This window comes from Pangasianodon hypophthalmus, chromosome 7 (genome assembly GCF_027358585.1).
Source record: "Pangasianodon hypophthalmus isolate fPanHyp1 chromosome 7, fPanHyp1.pri, whole genome shotgun sequence".
NCBI classification, from domain to species: domain Eukaryota; kingdom Metazoa; phylum Chordata; class Actinopteri; order Siluriformes; family Pangasiidae; genus Pangasianodon; species Pangasianodon hypophthalmus.
This window is the reverse complement of record NC_069716.1, coordinates 10,441,140-10,456,548: the sequence shown is the minus strand read 5'-3', so window position 1 is coordinate 10,456,548 and position 15,409 is coordinate 10,441,140. Positions and strand designations below refer to the sequence as shown.

The 15,409-nt window shown below is 39.3% G+C and overlaps 1 protein-coding gene across 1 annotated transcript; it reads right to left on the bottom strand.

Moving 5' to 3' along the window:
• Positions 1-5,879: 5,879 nt before the first annotated feature.
• Positions 5,880-14,762, bottom strand: LOC113542705 (mucin-17). Its single transcript, XM_026940388.3, has 2 exons — positions 14,336-14,762; positions 5,880-11,256 (listed from the first exon to the last, which is right to left on the bottom strand). The coding sequence occupies exon 2, from the start codon at positions 11,243-11,245 to the stop codon at positions 8,036-8,038; it is 3,210 nt and encodes a 1,069-aa protein (XP_026796189.3). The 5' UTR covers positions 11,246-11,256; positions 14,336-14,762; the 3' UTR covers positions 5,880-8,035.
• Between the last annotated feature and the right edge of the window lie 647 nt (positions 14,763-15,409).

Below are 15,409 nucleotides of genomic sequence, written 5' to 3'. Positions count from 1 at the left end.
AGCATTGGTGAGCCTGATTTAACCTGTTAGTCCAGGAAATCGTCCACCACCCAAATCTGGTCAGTGGTCCTTTTCAGTTGATTGATGGCGTAGAGGGAGGCTTACAAATTGTACATAATACAAAGGGCAGCTTTGTGATAGGTGAATTTAATAAAATGGCCAGTGAAAACAAGGTTCCAGGTAGGTACAGTCACGGGGAAAAAGAAAGCACACCCTCCTTCAATTCAATGTTTTTATCTATCAGGTCCTATATAACAATTGTGTGCTTCTCACTAACTTCTACATACAAAAAATAACCTCAGTAACAACAGCAACAACAAAAAACACAACAGATTTCAATATGTAGTCATTTTTTCTCAAAAAAGTACCAACTTTCGTACCAACTTTCAGAAACCAGAAGGAAAAAAATAAGTACACCCTATAATTCAATAACATGTAGTAACATTGTTTTGGAGAAATTTTGACCCACTCTTCTTTACAACATTACTTCACTTTATTGATGTTTGAGGGCATTCGTTTATGCAAAACTCTGTTAGGAGCCCGCCACAGCATCTCAGTGGGGTTGAGGTCTGGACTTTGACTTGGCCATTCCAACAGCTTGATTTTTTCTTCTTTAGCCATTCAGATATCGATTTGCTGGTGTGCTTGGGATCATTGTCCTCTTGCATGACCCAATTTAGGCCCAGCTTAAGCTGCTGGACAGATGGCCTCACATTTGTCTCAAGAATATTCTGGTATAAAATGGAGTTCATCAGTGTCTGAATGACTGCAAGTTTCCTGGGTCCTGTGGCTGCAAAACAAGCCCAAATCATCACCCCTCCACCACCATGCTTGACAGCTGGTATGAGGTGTTTTTTTGCGGTGATACACTGTATTTGGTTTTTGCCAAAGATGGTGCTGTGCACGATGACCAAACATTTCCACAACTAATCTTGTGCATTTCATTAGTAATAGCTGGCTGCTAATTACTTTCTTATTGATTGTGGAAATTGGAAGGTTGTACTTATTTTTCCCCACCTGGTTTCTGAATGTTGGTTTACTTTTTGGGGGGAAGTGACTACATATTGAAATTTGTTGTGGTTTTTTTTTGTTGTCAAAAAGGTTACATATGAACTCTCTCAAAATTATTTCAGTCTTCTTAAATATTCAAGGTCTTCCTCACTGTTTTTTGGAATAATAATATCCTGTAAAACCCATAATAATAATATCCCATAAAACCCATAATATTTAACCATTTGTATCAATAAAGAATGAATGCATAACAGTAGTTTGGGACAGTTTATTAAGAAGCAAATCATTTGCACAGCAAGGAAAAAGATCAGCAACAGAACAGCAACCTAGATGCATAGTACTAAAGTATATTTATTTATATTTGATCATAGTTTTTTTTCCCTAAATGCCTGATTGACATCCATTGCCAAAGCAGTTAAGATCATTACATTCCTTCATCTCCAGTATCCACTTTATCCTGGTCAGGGTTGTGGTGGAGCCTATCCTGGTAACACTGAGCTTGCGGTAGGAATACACCCTGGATAGGATGCCAGACCATCTCATGGTAGCACGCACACACATACACACACAGACATTCACACACTCATTCACAACTAAGGGCAATTTATCTTAACCAATCTACTTACTGGCATGTTTTTGTAGGTGGAATTACACAGGAGAACCTGGAGGAAACCCATATGGATGTATTTCGGTTTCATTACAGTTATACTTTGGTCAGAAACACTCAGAGATATTCATCACCAGAAAATAAATCCAAGGCAGCTAGGAACTGTCAAAAAGGGGCAGAGTGGAGAGAGAGAGCGAGAGAGAGAGAGAGAGATTTTTGTGTGTGTGTTGCATGTTTCCTGTATTGGTGGCCTGGTTGTGTAAAGCCTCTTCTCAGATATTTATCACTGGACCTTCATTAGACTACCTGCTCTGATCAGGACACAAACCTGTCACCTGAACCCATAGTGTTTCTCATCTTCTTTCCCACCCTTTTTCCTGTAATGCTTTTTCTTCTGCCCTTTCACCTTTTTTCTTTCTCCCATTCTCCATCCCTTTCAGAATAAGATTTCAGGTTCCTGTGATGCTGCAACAGGCTCCCAGATGAATGTGCACTGGGATTCTATTTTTCATGAGATTATTTTCATCTAATCCCTACCTGTGCCCTTTCCTTCATCTCTAGCACTCTTATTTACTCACATGCTCACATACATGAATCCACCCCCACACATATGCATCCTTAGACAAATCATCATACAGAGATAGATGATGAACATAAAGTATATTCACTTCCAGGTATACAATATGTTCTGTCATGTGAAGACTAATGCACACATATACACATATCTATGCACACATCACATGTTTAAATAAATCTGTAGCATGTGCACATGCCCCCCTCTCCAGCAATGCTGCCATGAGCTTATGGCTAAAACAAAAACAGAGGTCCTTATTCCATTCAGGAGAATCCAAATAATTCACAGAAGAATGATAAGTAATGAATGTCATTTGACCAAAGTCAATAACATATAACACAGAGCAGGGCAGTATGCACCAGTAATCAAATTCAACCAGCCTGGTGCTTTCTCATCTTTCCCCATTTACTTTCTCCTTAACATAAATCTCAGATATGCCTGAGGGACATGTCCCTACTGTGCACTGCTCATATATCCAGTTTCCCTCCTAACCCAAACACAAATACCATCCACAGATCTTTCACATCAGCTCAAACCTTTCTTCCTCTCTCTGGTGACTTCAATGCTTACGGACTTCAATGCTTACTGACATAACAGCCAAATAGGATTATGGCTCATTTGTTTTGTGCATGGCGGCTGGAATTGACTGGCAGATGAGCTGACCACAGATGATCTGATCCCTGACCAACCAGTACTCACAACCTTCATCATTCACTTCACAGGGCTCTTTTATTAGTTTTTGTACTTCCTGGTGTGGAAAGATTAAAATGGTGTGAAGTGGTTGTGTGGGTGGGCGAAAGAATGTGTGTCTGTGAGTGAGAGAGAACAATCTCGACCATTTAATTAAGCCTACTTCTTCTTTGGCTAAATGTGAATGAACTGTGAATGCTCGTGTAGCACTCCAAAGCCTAAATTCCCTCTGTGGTTCCCTAATTGTCCCTCTCAGAGTAATCTCACACCCTTGGAAAGATCTACACCACACCAACGAAGTCAACTATCACAAGCTGTATCGCCAAAGCTGTCAGTGTAAATTCACCCTGTAATATTAATATTTGCGTGAATGCTGATTTTCTCTATCATTCCACTCTTTTATACAGCTATTATTACCAATATTTTCTAAAAATTATTAAGGCTAGACAATGGACTGTGGGCTGGTCATCTTTCTTATGTAATTGTGGGTGTGCTCTTGTATAGGGCTCTTTCTTTGTGTGGGGGCATCAAGCTCAATTCAGCTTCCATATGTGTTGATGCCGGGGAGAACCTTTGATCGTGTTTGTGTGAGAGGCTGCGTGTTTGTGTGTTCTCGAGCGTGCGTGCATACGTAAGTGCGTGTGTGGAGGGTGGGGGTATTAGTCACAGTGTGTGGGAAGCTCTAGGAGTAGGCAGTCATGGTGACATTAGCATGATCATCATGCTCATTACCATCCTACCACAGTAAAACAAAGGCTTTCTCTCTCTGTCTCATTCTCTCTCCATCTCTTCCTCTATTCTCAGCCCTCTCTCACTGCACACGTCAAAATTTGGTGGCTGTCCATTGACTACAGAAATAAATAACTGGATCTTACTCTCAATGTAGAGTTCCTGCCTCCCCTTACAGCCACCTTGTGATGTGAGACAGAAGACTAATCACATCACTGATATCAGATTGCTTGAGTGTCAGAAGTGATGTGATCAATCGCATTTCAGATTGGCAGAGACTTTGCTTTATCCCAGACATCAGTGGATCAACGATTGAGGAAAACAATAATCAATAAGTCCTTAAGTGGCTAGTGTTTAGCAGAACTGTATTCAGGAAAAAAAAATCTCTTGTGTGGAATAACAATGTTATCATTTCCACAATAACCACACACTGTCAGTGATAGTTTTCAGACACACTGATGGCATAAGCGATTGCCAGACCAGAATGAGTATTATATCTCACTAGATGTCTTTGCTGTAAATTGGTGCTGCTGAAGTGGCTTAATTGCAGCCCTCGTTATTCTGGCTGTGTTGATGAGCACCTCACTGTTTAATACTGTTATGACCATTTCTTGCTGTCTTTCAACACTCTAGGAACCCACAGTTTGAATAGAATATAGCACCATTTGTGCACACACCAATATATGTTTATACACCCTTCAATAACCAAGCAGTGTGCTATATACAATAAACACTAACGTGCACAGTCACAATGAATACATATTCACATATGGATCTCTCTCTCTCTCTCTCTCTCTCTCTCTCGCACACACATGCACACACACACACACACACACAGTGATAGACACTCATTGAAACATCTCACGCTCACATGGTTGTATCCTGAGGAGGATAATTAGGATTAGAGGTTGAAAACCTCAATTATGCACCTATGTGAAGTGCGTCAGAGATGCTTTGTGATGTGCAGCTGGCTTTGTGAACTTCCACATAGCCCCAGCCGCACTTCTCCAGGATGACACATCGCATCAAGGCCGAACATCTCTCTCTCTCCCCCTCCCTCTTACACACACACACACACACACACGTTCACATTCAAGAGTAGGGACTAGCAGTGTAACAGCTCCTATGATGACTCTATTGCTGTGGTGATACTATAAAGTATTCATGAAACCTATCATTCCTGCTATTCTTAGCCAACAATGATGTATGGCCCATCTCGGCCATTTACCTGGCAGCTATCTGTCTCTGAGTTGTCAATATTAAATGGACACAGTGGATAGACATGTGACAGCCATATACTGAGAACAACTAAGTGCCATAGTGTATTTAGGAATAGCTTCCCTCTCTTGAAATTTCAGCCAGCTGTAGTCCTGAATCTACAAACCTCAGATCAAGAAATCTTCAGATTAAGACATAATATTGCTGGTGATTTGTTTCACCTATTAAAACATAAAACATTATTAAAACATAATTAAAAAAAAATGTTAATTTGTAATAAAGCTATAAGAGCTAGACAAGTATTTTATGATATTGAATTTTGTTAAATGAGTTTCATGTACAAGAAGCAGTGTCATTAAACTGGTGTAATCAAATGCTCTTTTATATTGTAATATTTCAAAAGATTCAAATTGTTAACTACAAATATCTGAAATAAAAAAAATATATATAAAATTTTGATTTAAACAAAAGCTACAGAGAGTGTCATTTAATACTGAAGACAGCCATTTAGGCTATTCCTTTTTTTGCCTGACTCCTCTACTTTAGCAAATGCTCAGCATGGGAAAGAGTTATAGATTATTGGCTACTAACGTCACTCTGTCTTATAAGTGCTCCCTCTACTGGAGGACTCTGATAATCAAATATGATGGTGACCACTGTACCTTTTTGCAGTGATGTGCTTGGCAGGCTTCAACATCTCCAAATGTGTAATACATTTGAGAAGTCAAACAATTCAAATCTATTTGAAAATAATGTTGAATATGTGCTCATATTGTCTTCTTTAGTCTATAGAACTGAACAGAAAGGCTAAAGGTAAAATCCGTCTGTAAGCATTTAACGACATGTGGTACACAATAAACCCTTAAACCATTGTCCTGTGTGCATAAATATTAAAACGTAGTGTTTATACATTATAAAACCTTTCATTCAAATCATGAGGAGATTGTACAGGGTTCACACCAATGTACTTATGGCAGGACACTTCGAAGAAAAACAGATGTAGGTAAAAGGGACCTACAGATATATTTATATATATTTATTAAAGGTACATTAACCAACCATAATAAAGTACTACAGAATTGACATCAACACAATCAGCACTAGAGAAGGGCAAGAAGAAAATATACACCTGAAATAATGAAGGGACGCAGCTTCATTTGCATCCCCGAGAACCGTTCTCCTAAATCTCTACTTTTCCCTTTCTCTACATTGGTCAGTCCCTTTTCTGTCTTTCTTTTGTTTTTGTTTCTTTTTTCTTAGGTCACATACAAATGACCTTCTTTTAGGCACTTAAGTTTTCCTACAAAACCCATCTTTGGTCACATAAACTGCTCTTTAGGGTTCCATGGTGTTCTATGGTTACAAGTCTTGCTTGGGTAAACAGTTAAAATTCATTTAAACCTATATCTAAGCACAGTGTTACTAAAGATTTTGGCAGTAAGGCCAGATTTAGAAAGTGGACAAAAACATCAGGGCAAGACAGCATAAGGGACTTCAAGTCAACATACAGTAAGGTATAATACTTCACAAATTTAAATCTAGGACCTCACAAAAAAAGGGAAATCCACAAGTTGTGAACAATGACATAAGTTTATATTAATCCTTTAAAAGATCTACATCAACAACTTATACTTTGCATATAATCTATATATAGCTGTTACTTGTATTTACGTGTTTATGCAGTTGGCACAAACTCTTTGTACTCTGTACGTTGTTATACTTTTTTCTTGGAAAAATAGATGTTTTTTTTGTTACTAACATATAAAAAAATTCCTGATAAGTAGATATTTTCACACGTGCATCCATATGAGGAACCCAGTGTTTCCCCCATGCTTTCGGCTGCTTGAAACTGTCACTTCCTTTGAGGCTGAATATGCGTCATATGGTAAATAAAATCCAAACTGTGTATTCTTCAGTCCATAAAGTTGACTTTGCGCATCACAGATGCTCAAAAGACACATACATGCATCAATAAAACATTTCTCTCTCTTCATCACTAGATCATTGGATTCCAGTACAACTCAAGTCCTCATGTGGTGAAATCTGGCAGTAACATTTTCAGTGACAACATTTTGCTGTCCTCTACACAGTTTTTGACATCAATCCAAAAACATAATTTACATTCTGGACACACAAACTAATGACAACACAGCCAATGACAATAAAAGGCTGAAGAGATACAGACATTTAACTTTCACACTAAATTTCACACTGGTTTACATCTGCAATCAATCATGCAGCTGGTAGGAATCAGCGTGGAACTGAGCCATGAGTCATAGACTACTTAGAGTTGTTTCTAAAAACATACAATAGGAATAAATTGAATACACCCCTCATAAACCCATTATAAACACATCATAATACTATATAGAATCTCTGCAGACTCCCTGGAAGATCTGCAATTAAAGCCTCACCCCTCTAAAACCCTACATTTTTGCATGTAATTTAAATGGTTATTGATGGAAAATCATTTGTATTGTGGACTGGAGTTTCTTACATAAATTTTCTTTATACTTTCAAACAAAAATTGAAAATTTAATTGGCCATTGGACACAAATAACTATATCTAACAGTGTCACTTCTTCAGAATTACCACTTTAGTACAGCTTAATTCAATTCTTCCTTTTTTTTTTAAACTGTTTTTGTGTTTAACCCTAACAACTGCTAAATGCTAAAATATTCCTTATAGACCCTTGACTAGCTTAGCAAATTAAGCCTGAAGTTTACATTTTATAGGCTTTATACACAACAGAAGGAAAATACTCCAGGTAATTTGCATTCATTCCTAACTTTCTCACCTTCACTAAGCCCTGTGTTTCTAAAGCCCACCTTTCAATGTGTCAGACACATTTATTATTGGTATCTGGAGGCTTTGCTTTATCACATTTGTTACTAATGTTTTCATGTATTTAGTTTCCACTGATCATCAACTGTATTGATCCCAGCAAAGTATGATTTTGAATCCAGGAACAGATGTGTCTCCATAGAATTGCACTGTAAGCCCAATGGTAGCCCAAACCACTGTCACTCCCTGATTTACAGTCAGAACACTTTTTTTAATATAAATTGAAAGCACTCAGAATAGGGTTTTATTCAATTAGGGCTTGCTGTCATGCTGAGGATTTTATTTGTGGTGGCCATTTTAGGTTGCAGGTGGTTATATTTCTGCCCAGTAGCAGCTTCCCATGCATACATCATGCCCACTGCTAAACCAGCCCAGTTTGCATGTGTATATGTAGAGGATATGGGTGATATATAATTGGGGACTGCCCATTGGCAATGTAGTAGTTGCTGAAGTTGTGGTCGGCCATATATGGAGCAGGCTGGTAGTAGCAGGTGACATTGTTGGTGTTGGGTATGATGTTCTGCTCTCCCAGGACTTTGAGAGCCAGGATGGTAATCATATTGAGTGTTTGTCGTCGTTCGTGGCCCATCAGGCACACAGTGCTCTCATTGACCACCCGTCGTAGTGTCATTAAGTAATCGTACTTGCTTTTCTCCTCTCCAATGAAATGGTTTCGTAGATAGGACTCAATCTTCCTTTGTTGCTCATTCACATCTGGAAAGTCAATAAAGAAACGTGAACACATATAACGCTCTAGAGTTTTAATTTCTGTCTCACTGGCAGGTTTGAAATCTCTAACCAGTAGGTTGCTGTACTTGAGCAAGCCACCACCTCGGATCTCCTCTGGATTGCGTGTTGCAATTAGCCTGTAACGCAGGTGGTCCATGGCTTGCTCAAAATCTCCATACATGCTTTCTGCCACTACTGTGACAGAAGGAATTTCTCTGGGAGTAGGGAGGGGTGATATAGTGGGTATGGAGTCAGGTAGATTTGAATCCTCTGAAGTCTCTACAGGGGTCACTAACTCTAGTTGAATATAAGGTTCTAGAACCCCAGCCTGTGATATGGAAGGATGTACAGGCTGTGGTGATTCTACAGAAGGTTCCACAACCTGAGATAATACTTCTGGTGGTTCTGGAGTTTGAATCAATGCTGCAGAAGACCTTGATCCCTCTGAAGAACATGTGGAAGATTCCAAAACATTTGATGGCCAGACAGAATATACTTCATTTTTAGACATTGATATTGGAGGTTCTAGAAGACATGATGATATTTCAGGTGATTTGGAAAAGCCTTTTTCTAACACAGAGGAATCTTGAGCCTGTTGGGGTATCAATACAGGTGGTTCTAGAAGGTGTGATGTTAAAATTGAAGACTCTAGAGTCAGTGTGCCAGGTACATTAGGTTCCTGAGGCAATAGACATGATATGGAGGGTTCAGGAACTGGTGATGAAATAATAGGAACCCCAAAGCCCTGGTCAGTGGTTTCTACCTCCCCTGAATCAATAGCAAGATTTGCAGACAGAGGTGTCCCTAACTTGGAGGAAGCATCTACTGTATGAGTAACAGTTTCTTGGGAATATTCTTGAGCACACTCAGCAGTTTGGGTAGCAAGCTCAATATTCTCTTTGTATGAAGAGTTTGGACAGACAGACAAGCTATCTTCTACCTCTACTATAGGCTGACAATTGATCTGAATAATTGGTCTCACTGGCTGAGAGCATGTTTTTGTGAGAATCTCAGGAAAAGGTTGAATGGTCATGTTTTGGTCCTTTTGGGCAGTAAAGGGTTTAGGGTTCAGGAAAGAATGATTAGTAGTTTCACCAGTCTCTGGCTCTGAAGTCTCTATATGTGTTTGAACATTTTTTTCTGGGGACGATGGTATGGAAAGCATCTCCTCTGAGTGTGTACCATTCTCCTGGGCTGAAACACTAAAGGCTGTTGTGGATGTATCTAATATTCTAAGCACTGAGTCTTTGTCATGTGAAGAACTGGATATTGACTCCAAGCAGTTAGTGGAATGCTCTGCCAATTCTACTTGCATATGTGTTGATTCTTTTGGGTCACTTACATTGAGGGGATGGCTGACAAGCTGAGAAGATTTAACTGGTGAGTCTTTTAGGACTAATTTGCTTGCTAAGTGTGGCACACATGTGACCTTCCTAGACATTTTCCTGGGGGGTTTTGGTGAGGAATGCTTAAGAACAACCATTTGTGAACTTCGACTAGTTTTCTTGGCAGGAGGTGGTAAAGAGTACTCATTATTTGAGTCCAGTGGTGTGTTTTGTGTAAGAAGGGTGATAGGAGGAAGCTGGAAAGTAGATTGTCCACTGAGAACCATGGCTTCAGTGTTTTTTTCTGTAGTTTGCATTGGCTCACCCACTGTGTTTGTACGCTCCTTTTTAGATACAGATTTAACACTGTCTGAATATGCAGCTAATATGTTTTCACTCTCTTTATACCCCTCCGCATGGACACATGCTTGAGAATCTGACAGCTGTATGTCACACTGTATGTTTTTATTTTTTTCAGCGACCACCTGTTCACTTTCTAGCTGTGAGTTAATGTTTCTGCTTGAATGTATCTCTCGCATTTCATTTGTTTGCATAAACCGATTTTGATTAAGCTCATCTATTTTATTCATATGCACTGATCTTGTTTCAGACAGTTCTGATACATCTTCCATAGCTTCAGTCATTGTTATAGATTCACTCAACTCCTCATTTTTTTCCTTGCGAATTGTTTCAACAGTTGTTTCTTCCATGGAAGATTTGTATTGGTCTTCCATCATAACTCCTTCATTGTGGCACACGTCATGCAAACTGTTCATGTCCTTATTTTCACCTGACATGTTAATATCTGTTTCACTGCAGCTCTCTGTACCAGCAGAGGTGATTTGCTCTTGCAATGTACCTGACTGCAAGTCAGTGCTCTGAATCATGGAAGCCTCCTGTTCCTTCTCCTTGAGTTGTGCAGCCTCCCTTCTCTCTGCCTCAAGGTAGGACTCTAACATAGTATCCAAGATTATCTGAAAGGAATCTACGCTGAATTCAAACTGCCGTCGCAGAGAGCTGACAAACTTGAGTTCCACATTCTTACCACTGTTGTTGGAGAGTGAGATGAGGCTCCATCGGTCGTACTCAGTAAAGACTTTGACCATTTTCTGTACATAAGCCTCCTTCATAGTGAGAGCTGTGATTTTGTCCTTGTTAACTCCTTGTGGCAAAAAGTCCAGGAGGCACCCCAGAACTACTTCTTTTATGATCTGAAAGTCTTCCTGTTTAGGAAGTTCCACACCAAAGATAATGTCTAAGTCCTTATAACTAGTGCCATTCTCCTTGACTAGAACATGACTTGCTGTGGATCCATTAAGACGGACGTCCCTAACCTTGATATTCTTAGAAACCAGTCTGTCTCTGACGACATGAATGATGTCCTTGGGCTTAATCTTCAAGGTGGGAAAGTTGCCCCTGCCATGAATGGGAATGACCTCTGTGAGAACCTGATCGAGAGTCTCCACTTGCTCCTGTGTTAGATTATGGAACCGCCGATCATCTTTCAGTTCCATCATATTCTGCAGGTCTGGGGGAAAATAAAGAAATAGGAAGAAAAAATGAGATAGAAACATAAAGAAAATTGAGATTATTACAATGCACAATTGCTAAGAGTCTCCTAAGTGCAGGCATTGAATGTGCACATAAAACCGCATGCTACTCCATTCTCATGAAATGAAATGGTCTACACCAGAACATTTCCTCTTTCCTCTTTTCATATGTATTTCTGTGTTATGAGAGGTGTTATATGCTTTGTCAATTATGTTTGAAACCAGCCAGGAATGATCTAAACTGAATATAATTAGCTGTCAATATTGTAATTGGTTGGTTGCAGATGACTCAAAACAGCAAACAGAATACATGCAAAATTTTGTGCTACCTGATTTTCACAGTAGTGACAGTGTTGCAAACATGTTTGGACTTCAGACTGGTTTGGACAGAGACAATAGTGCGACGTGGAATAGTCATTTTAAAGCAACAAAGCTAACAATAGATTGCCCCAGGCTCTCCCTCTATAGCAGATGCTGCAAATTTATGTAATTTTTTTTATATTTGATCAAAATGCTTTTGCCTTTTCTGAATGGGTAAGAAGAACATATACCCCTCTTTGTCGCAAGCTATCTCCAAAAGATGACTCATTCTCTGAGGTAAAGGACTGTATCATTTTTGCAGCCTTTTGGGTGGGGAATCTTCATTGTGTTTGGTTAAAAGAAGAAAAATCTGTAAATTATGAATGAAAGTTACTACGTTTTGGAAGAATGGAAAAATAAACTTGCAACATTGGCTCATTCAGTCTAAGCCAGACAGTGGCTATTGATTTTCTCTCTACCAGAGCTAACAGGGTTAATCTGAGTGACTCACTGCCATGTATTAATCATCTTAGTGCCATTAATTAAAAAAATGTATAATTATGAAAAACAAAATGTGGAAGGGGAAGAAAAACACATGTACATGCACCAAAGTGTGTGTGTGTGTGTGTGTGTGTGTGTGACAAAATGTGCTATGCCTCAAAAAAACAAACCATGACAATAAATATTATATAACATAAAAAGCAGATGGTTAGTGTACCTAAGTCAAAAAGTAGATGAAAAAAGGCAAAAGCTTAAAAACTTTATTAAAGATTGTTTTAATTAAATGACTACTCATTGTACATAACAGAAATTGAAATAAATAAGCAGATTGAAGTAGCATCACTGGAATTTGCAAGTGCTATAAAAGATCCAGGCAGCAGTTCTGTAAAGCAAGCTTTTATAGAAAAAGCCCCAGTTTCCACAACTTTTCATGAGGATAATTGAAGGGTCGACCACTGAGGCTGAAATGAAATGTCACAGATTTATATGAATTCTTATTTGATTTCTGTTTTTTTAATACAATACATTTATAAAATAATAAAATATTATTTATAATAAGGGTCAAAACTTGGATCCTTCAGGGTTCTTCAACTGTCCCTCTGAGGGAAACCTTAAAAGGTTCTATGTAGTAGCATGTGCTTCCCATTAGAAATCTCTAAACTTGAATCTGTTAAGGAAGATTAGAACCTTTAACTATACAAAGAACCTCTTAAAAGAACCTTTTTCCTAAGAGCACAGTAGCCATAAATAAATTCATTAAAATGACAATCTATCTAATGCGACCATGATATTTTTTCTGCATATTGTCATTTCTTTAGGGGAAATAATCTGTTTTCTGTTATCTTCTAATACTTAAAAAAAATGTGGGTTATTCATTAAATTCAGACTCCCTCATAAGCTGTATTTCATTTATTGTTCAGTGTGTATGCTTGCCCACGTTGCTTTGCGCAAACAGTGGGGGTGGCTTCTTTTCCAGCTGCCTTCAACTGATTTCACAAGACAATCTGCTCCATCGCGCAATAATGAAGTCAATGGGTGACCACAAGACATGAAGAAGAGGGATGAAGTATGGTGATGATGTGGGGGAGGGGGCGTGACGTCAGCAGGTCCCACAGTCGTGATGGAGCTCTATGGGTCCCAGAGTCTGATCAGCAACTTTACGCATGACACCATCAGTCTCTTTCCATCTTAACCATTCCTCCGAGATGCCCTGAACATCTCAGGCTATTCTGTGCCGTGTCACTGGAATATGAAAGACACAATAATAGCTAGTGGTAGCGTTTGTTTTGCTTCTACACCCCTCGCCTCCCCGCCCCTCTCCTCCCGCAAACAAGCCGGGGTGAGTCATAGCTGAGAAAAAAAAAAACTGCACCCAGATGCGCTTTCGTGCCCGACTTCAATCCCTCCTCATTTGCAAAAGCAAATATGAAATGCTTTTTACTAATCATTTACTCTCAGATTATACTTTGGCTTGAGAAATGATTCGTGGTTGTTTGTTTGGCACAAAGTTAGGAGCTCTTTTTGAACCATTTATCTTGCCATTGGCTTTTAATCCATCTGTTTTGCGGACACTGTAAATTTCCCAGTTAATGCTGCTGAACCACTGGCTCCATCCAAAACTTCCTCCACTTTCCGCAAAGCATTAAGGGTAATAAGAATCCACTGTGTTATTAAAAAAAAAATAAATGCCATCTGAGTTTTCTCTTTTAATGTCCAGGGTGCTCAAGCACCCTGCTGGCTGGGGAGGAGGTTATAAATATTATAAACATCACTGATATCTTTAGTGTTGATGCTTTTTTTTCCCTTTTTTTTTCGTTTGTGTTTTAAATCACACTCTTTCTACTATTATCTGCTATTATCTCCTATAGGTGGTGCACTATTGCAAAGGCAAACAAAGTCTAAAAGCCAAATGCACTACTGTTGCTTAGAGCTAATTAAACGTTATCCACCCCCCTTCCCCCTCTTTTTTCTTTTCTTTTTTTTTTTTATTTGGGTGATGCATCTGTATATGACTTCTCTACATTACCCTACATATCTTTAAAACTTCAGCACGTGAACGTATAGCCTACGTCACGATCATAAATAAACAAACACTAATCGGTTTCAACTGAAATGCTATATTTATCTCAAGCCACTTTTTTTTTAATAAAGCTGTGAAAACTCTAATCGAATCAAATCGCCTGGCTTTTTCTAAAAAAAAGAATAATAATAATGAAAAAGAACTCACGCTGTGAGCATGGGAATTCCTCAACTCACCTGAGTTAACAGTATGGATAATGGAACCTTAAACTCGCGCGCGTGTGACTTGAATCCCAGGTGTGTAAGATCCAGCAGTTTTCAGGAGGATCAGTGGGGTCTTGTGTCGTCGGCCTGGGTTCGGGCGTATTTCCGCAGAGAAGAGATGAAGAAAAGATGCTGCTGCTGCTGCGTGGTCGCTGTCCAGCCTGCGCCGCTCCTGAACCGAAACTCTTAAATATCTCGCGCTTTTTCTCCCTCCGCGCCCGAAAGCGGAAAGCAGTTGCCATGGCAACCTGGCGTCACGCTCTTAAGGTGGTCCACGTAGTGCGATCGCGCAGCGGTGCCGCATATCAAAAGAGCGATGGGCGCGAGTTAACAGGTTGTCGAGAGGATGCGCACCTCTCTGTGTAGCCTATATATGTGCGTGCTGTGCGTGTGTCACGCGAGAACGACTCAGCCAGGCTGATCCTGCACGAGCCACTCGGAGAGATTTGCTACAGGATTGAGCATTAACTAGACCGCAGCATTTCCTAAGGCAGTAAACTCGAAAAGTTGGGAATTGCATGCTGTTAAAAACTAGAAACACACACACACACACACACTGAGAAGCATTTTATTGATGCGTTTGAGAAATATGAGTCTATGAGAATACTGAAGCAGAAAAGTGTCATGCATAGCCTATGTCTGTGCAACTCTTAAACTTCCTTCCATCATGCATTAATTAGCCTATAAATCCAGATAATAGCCAGAATCTGGGTTTTAATATGTAGGTTAAATTAATGGTAAGTACTTCTTTACGATCAGATGAATCAGTTAATCGTATAATTTTTCTCATAAACACAAGTCTAGGAAGTGCAAGTGATGACGCTTATTGTTTATTTCTATGTGGCTGACAGAGGATTCAATAATATCCATTCTGCTATCTTTTGAGTACCATTTGTACATGATAGATGAATTAATCTGTCTTATGGCTGAGTTTATGGCTTTATAAAGAGCTGGTTTAATATAAGCGCAATGGGCTTTGTCAGTGTGGAGGATGCTGTGCACACGTTCATACACGCCGCAATGCCGTGGCAGTGCTGAATATTGTAT

What these genes read in the sequence shown, in the direction of transcription:
- LOC113542705 (XM_026940388.3), bottom strand. Translation starts at nt 11,245, where the DNA reads ATGATGGAACTGAAAGATGATCGGCGGTTCCATAATCTAACACAGGAG.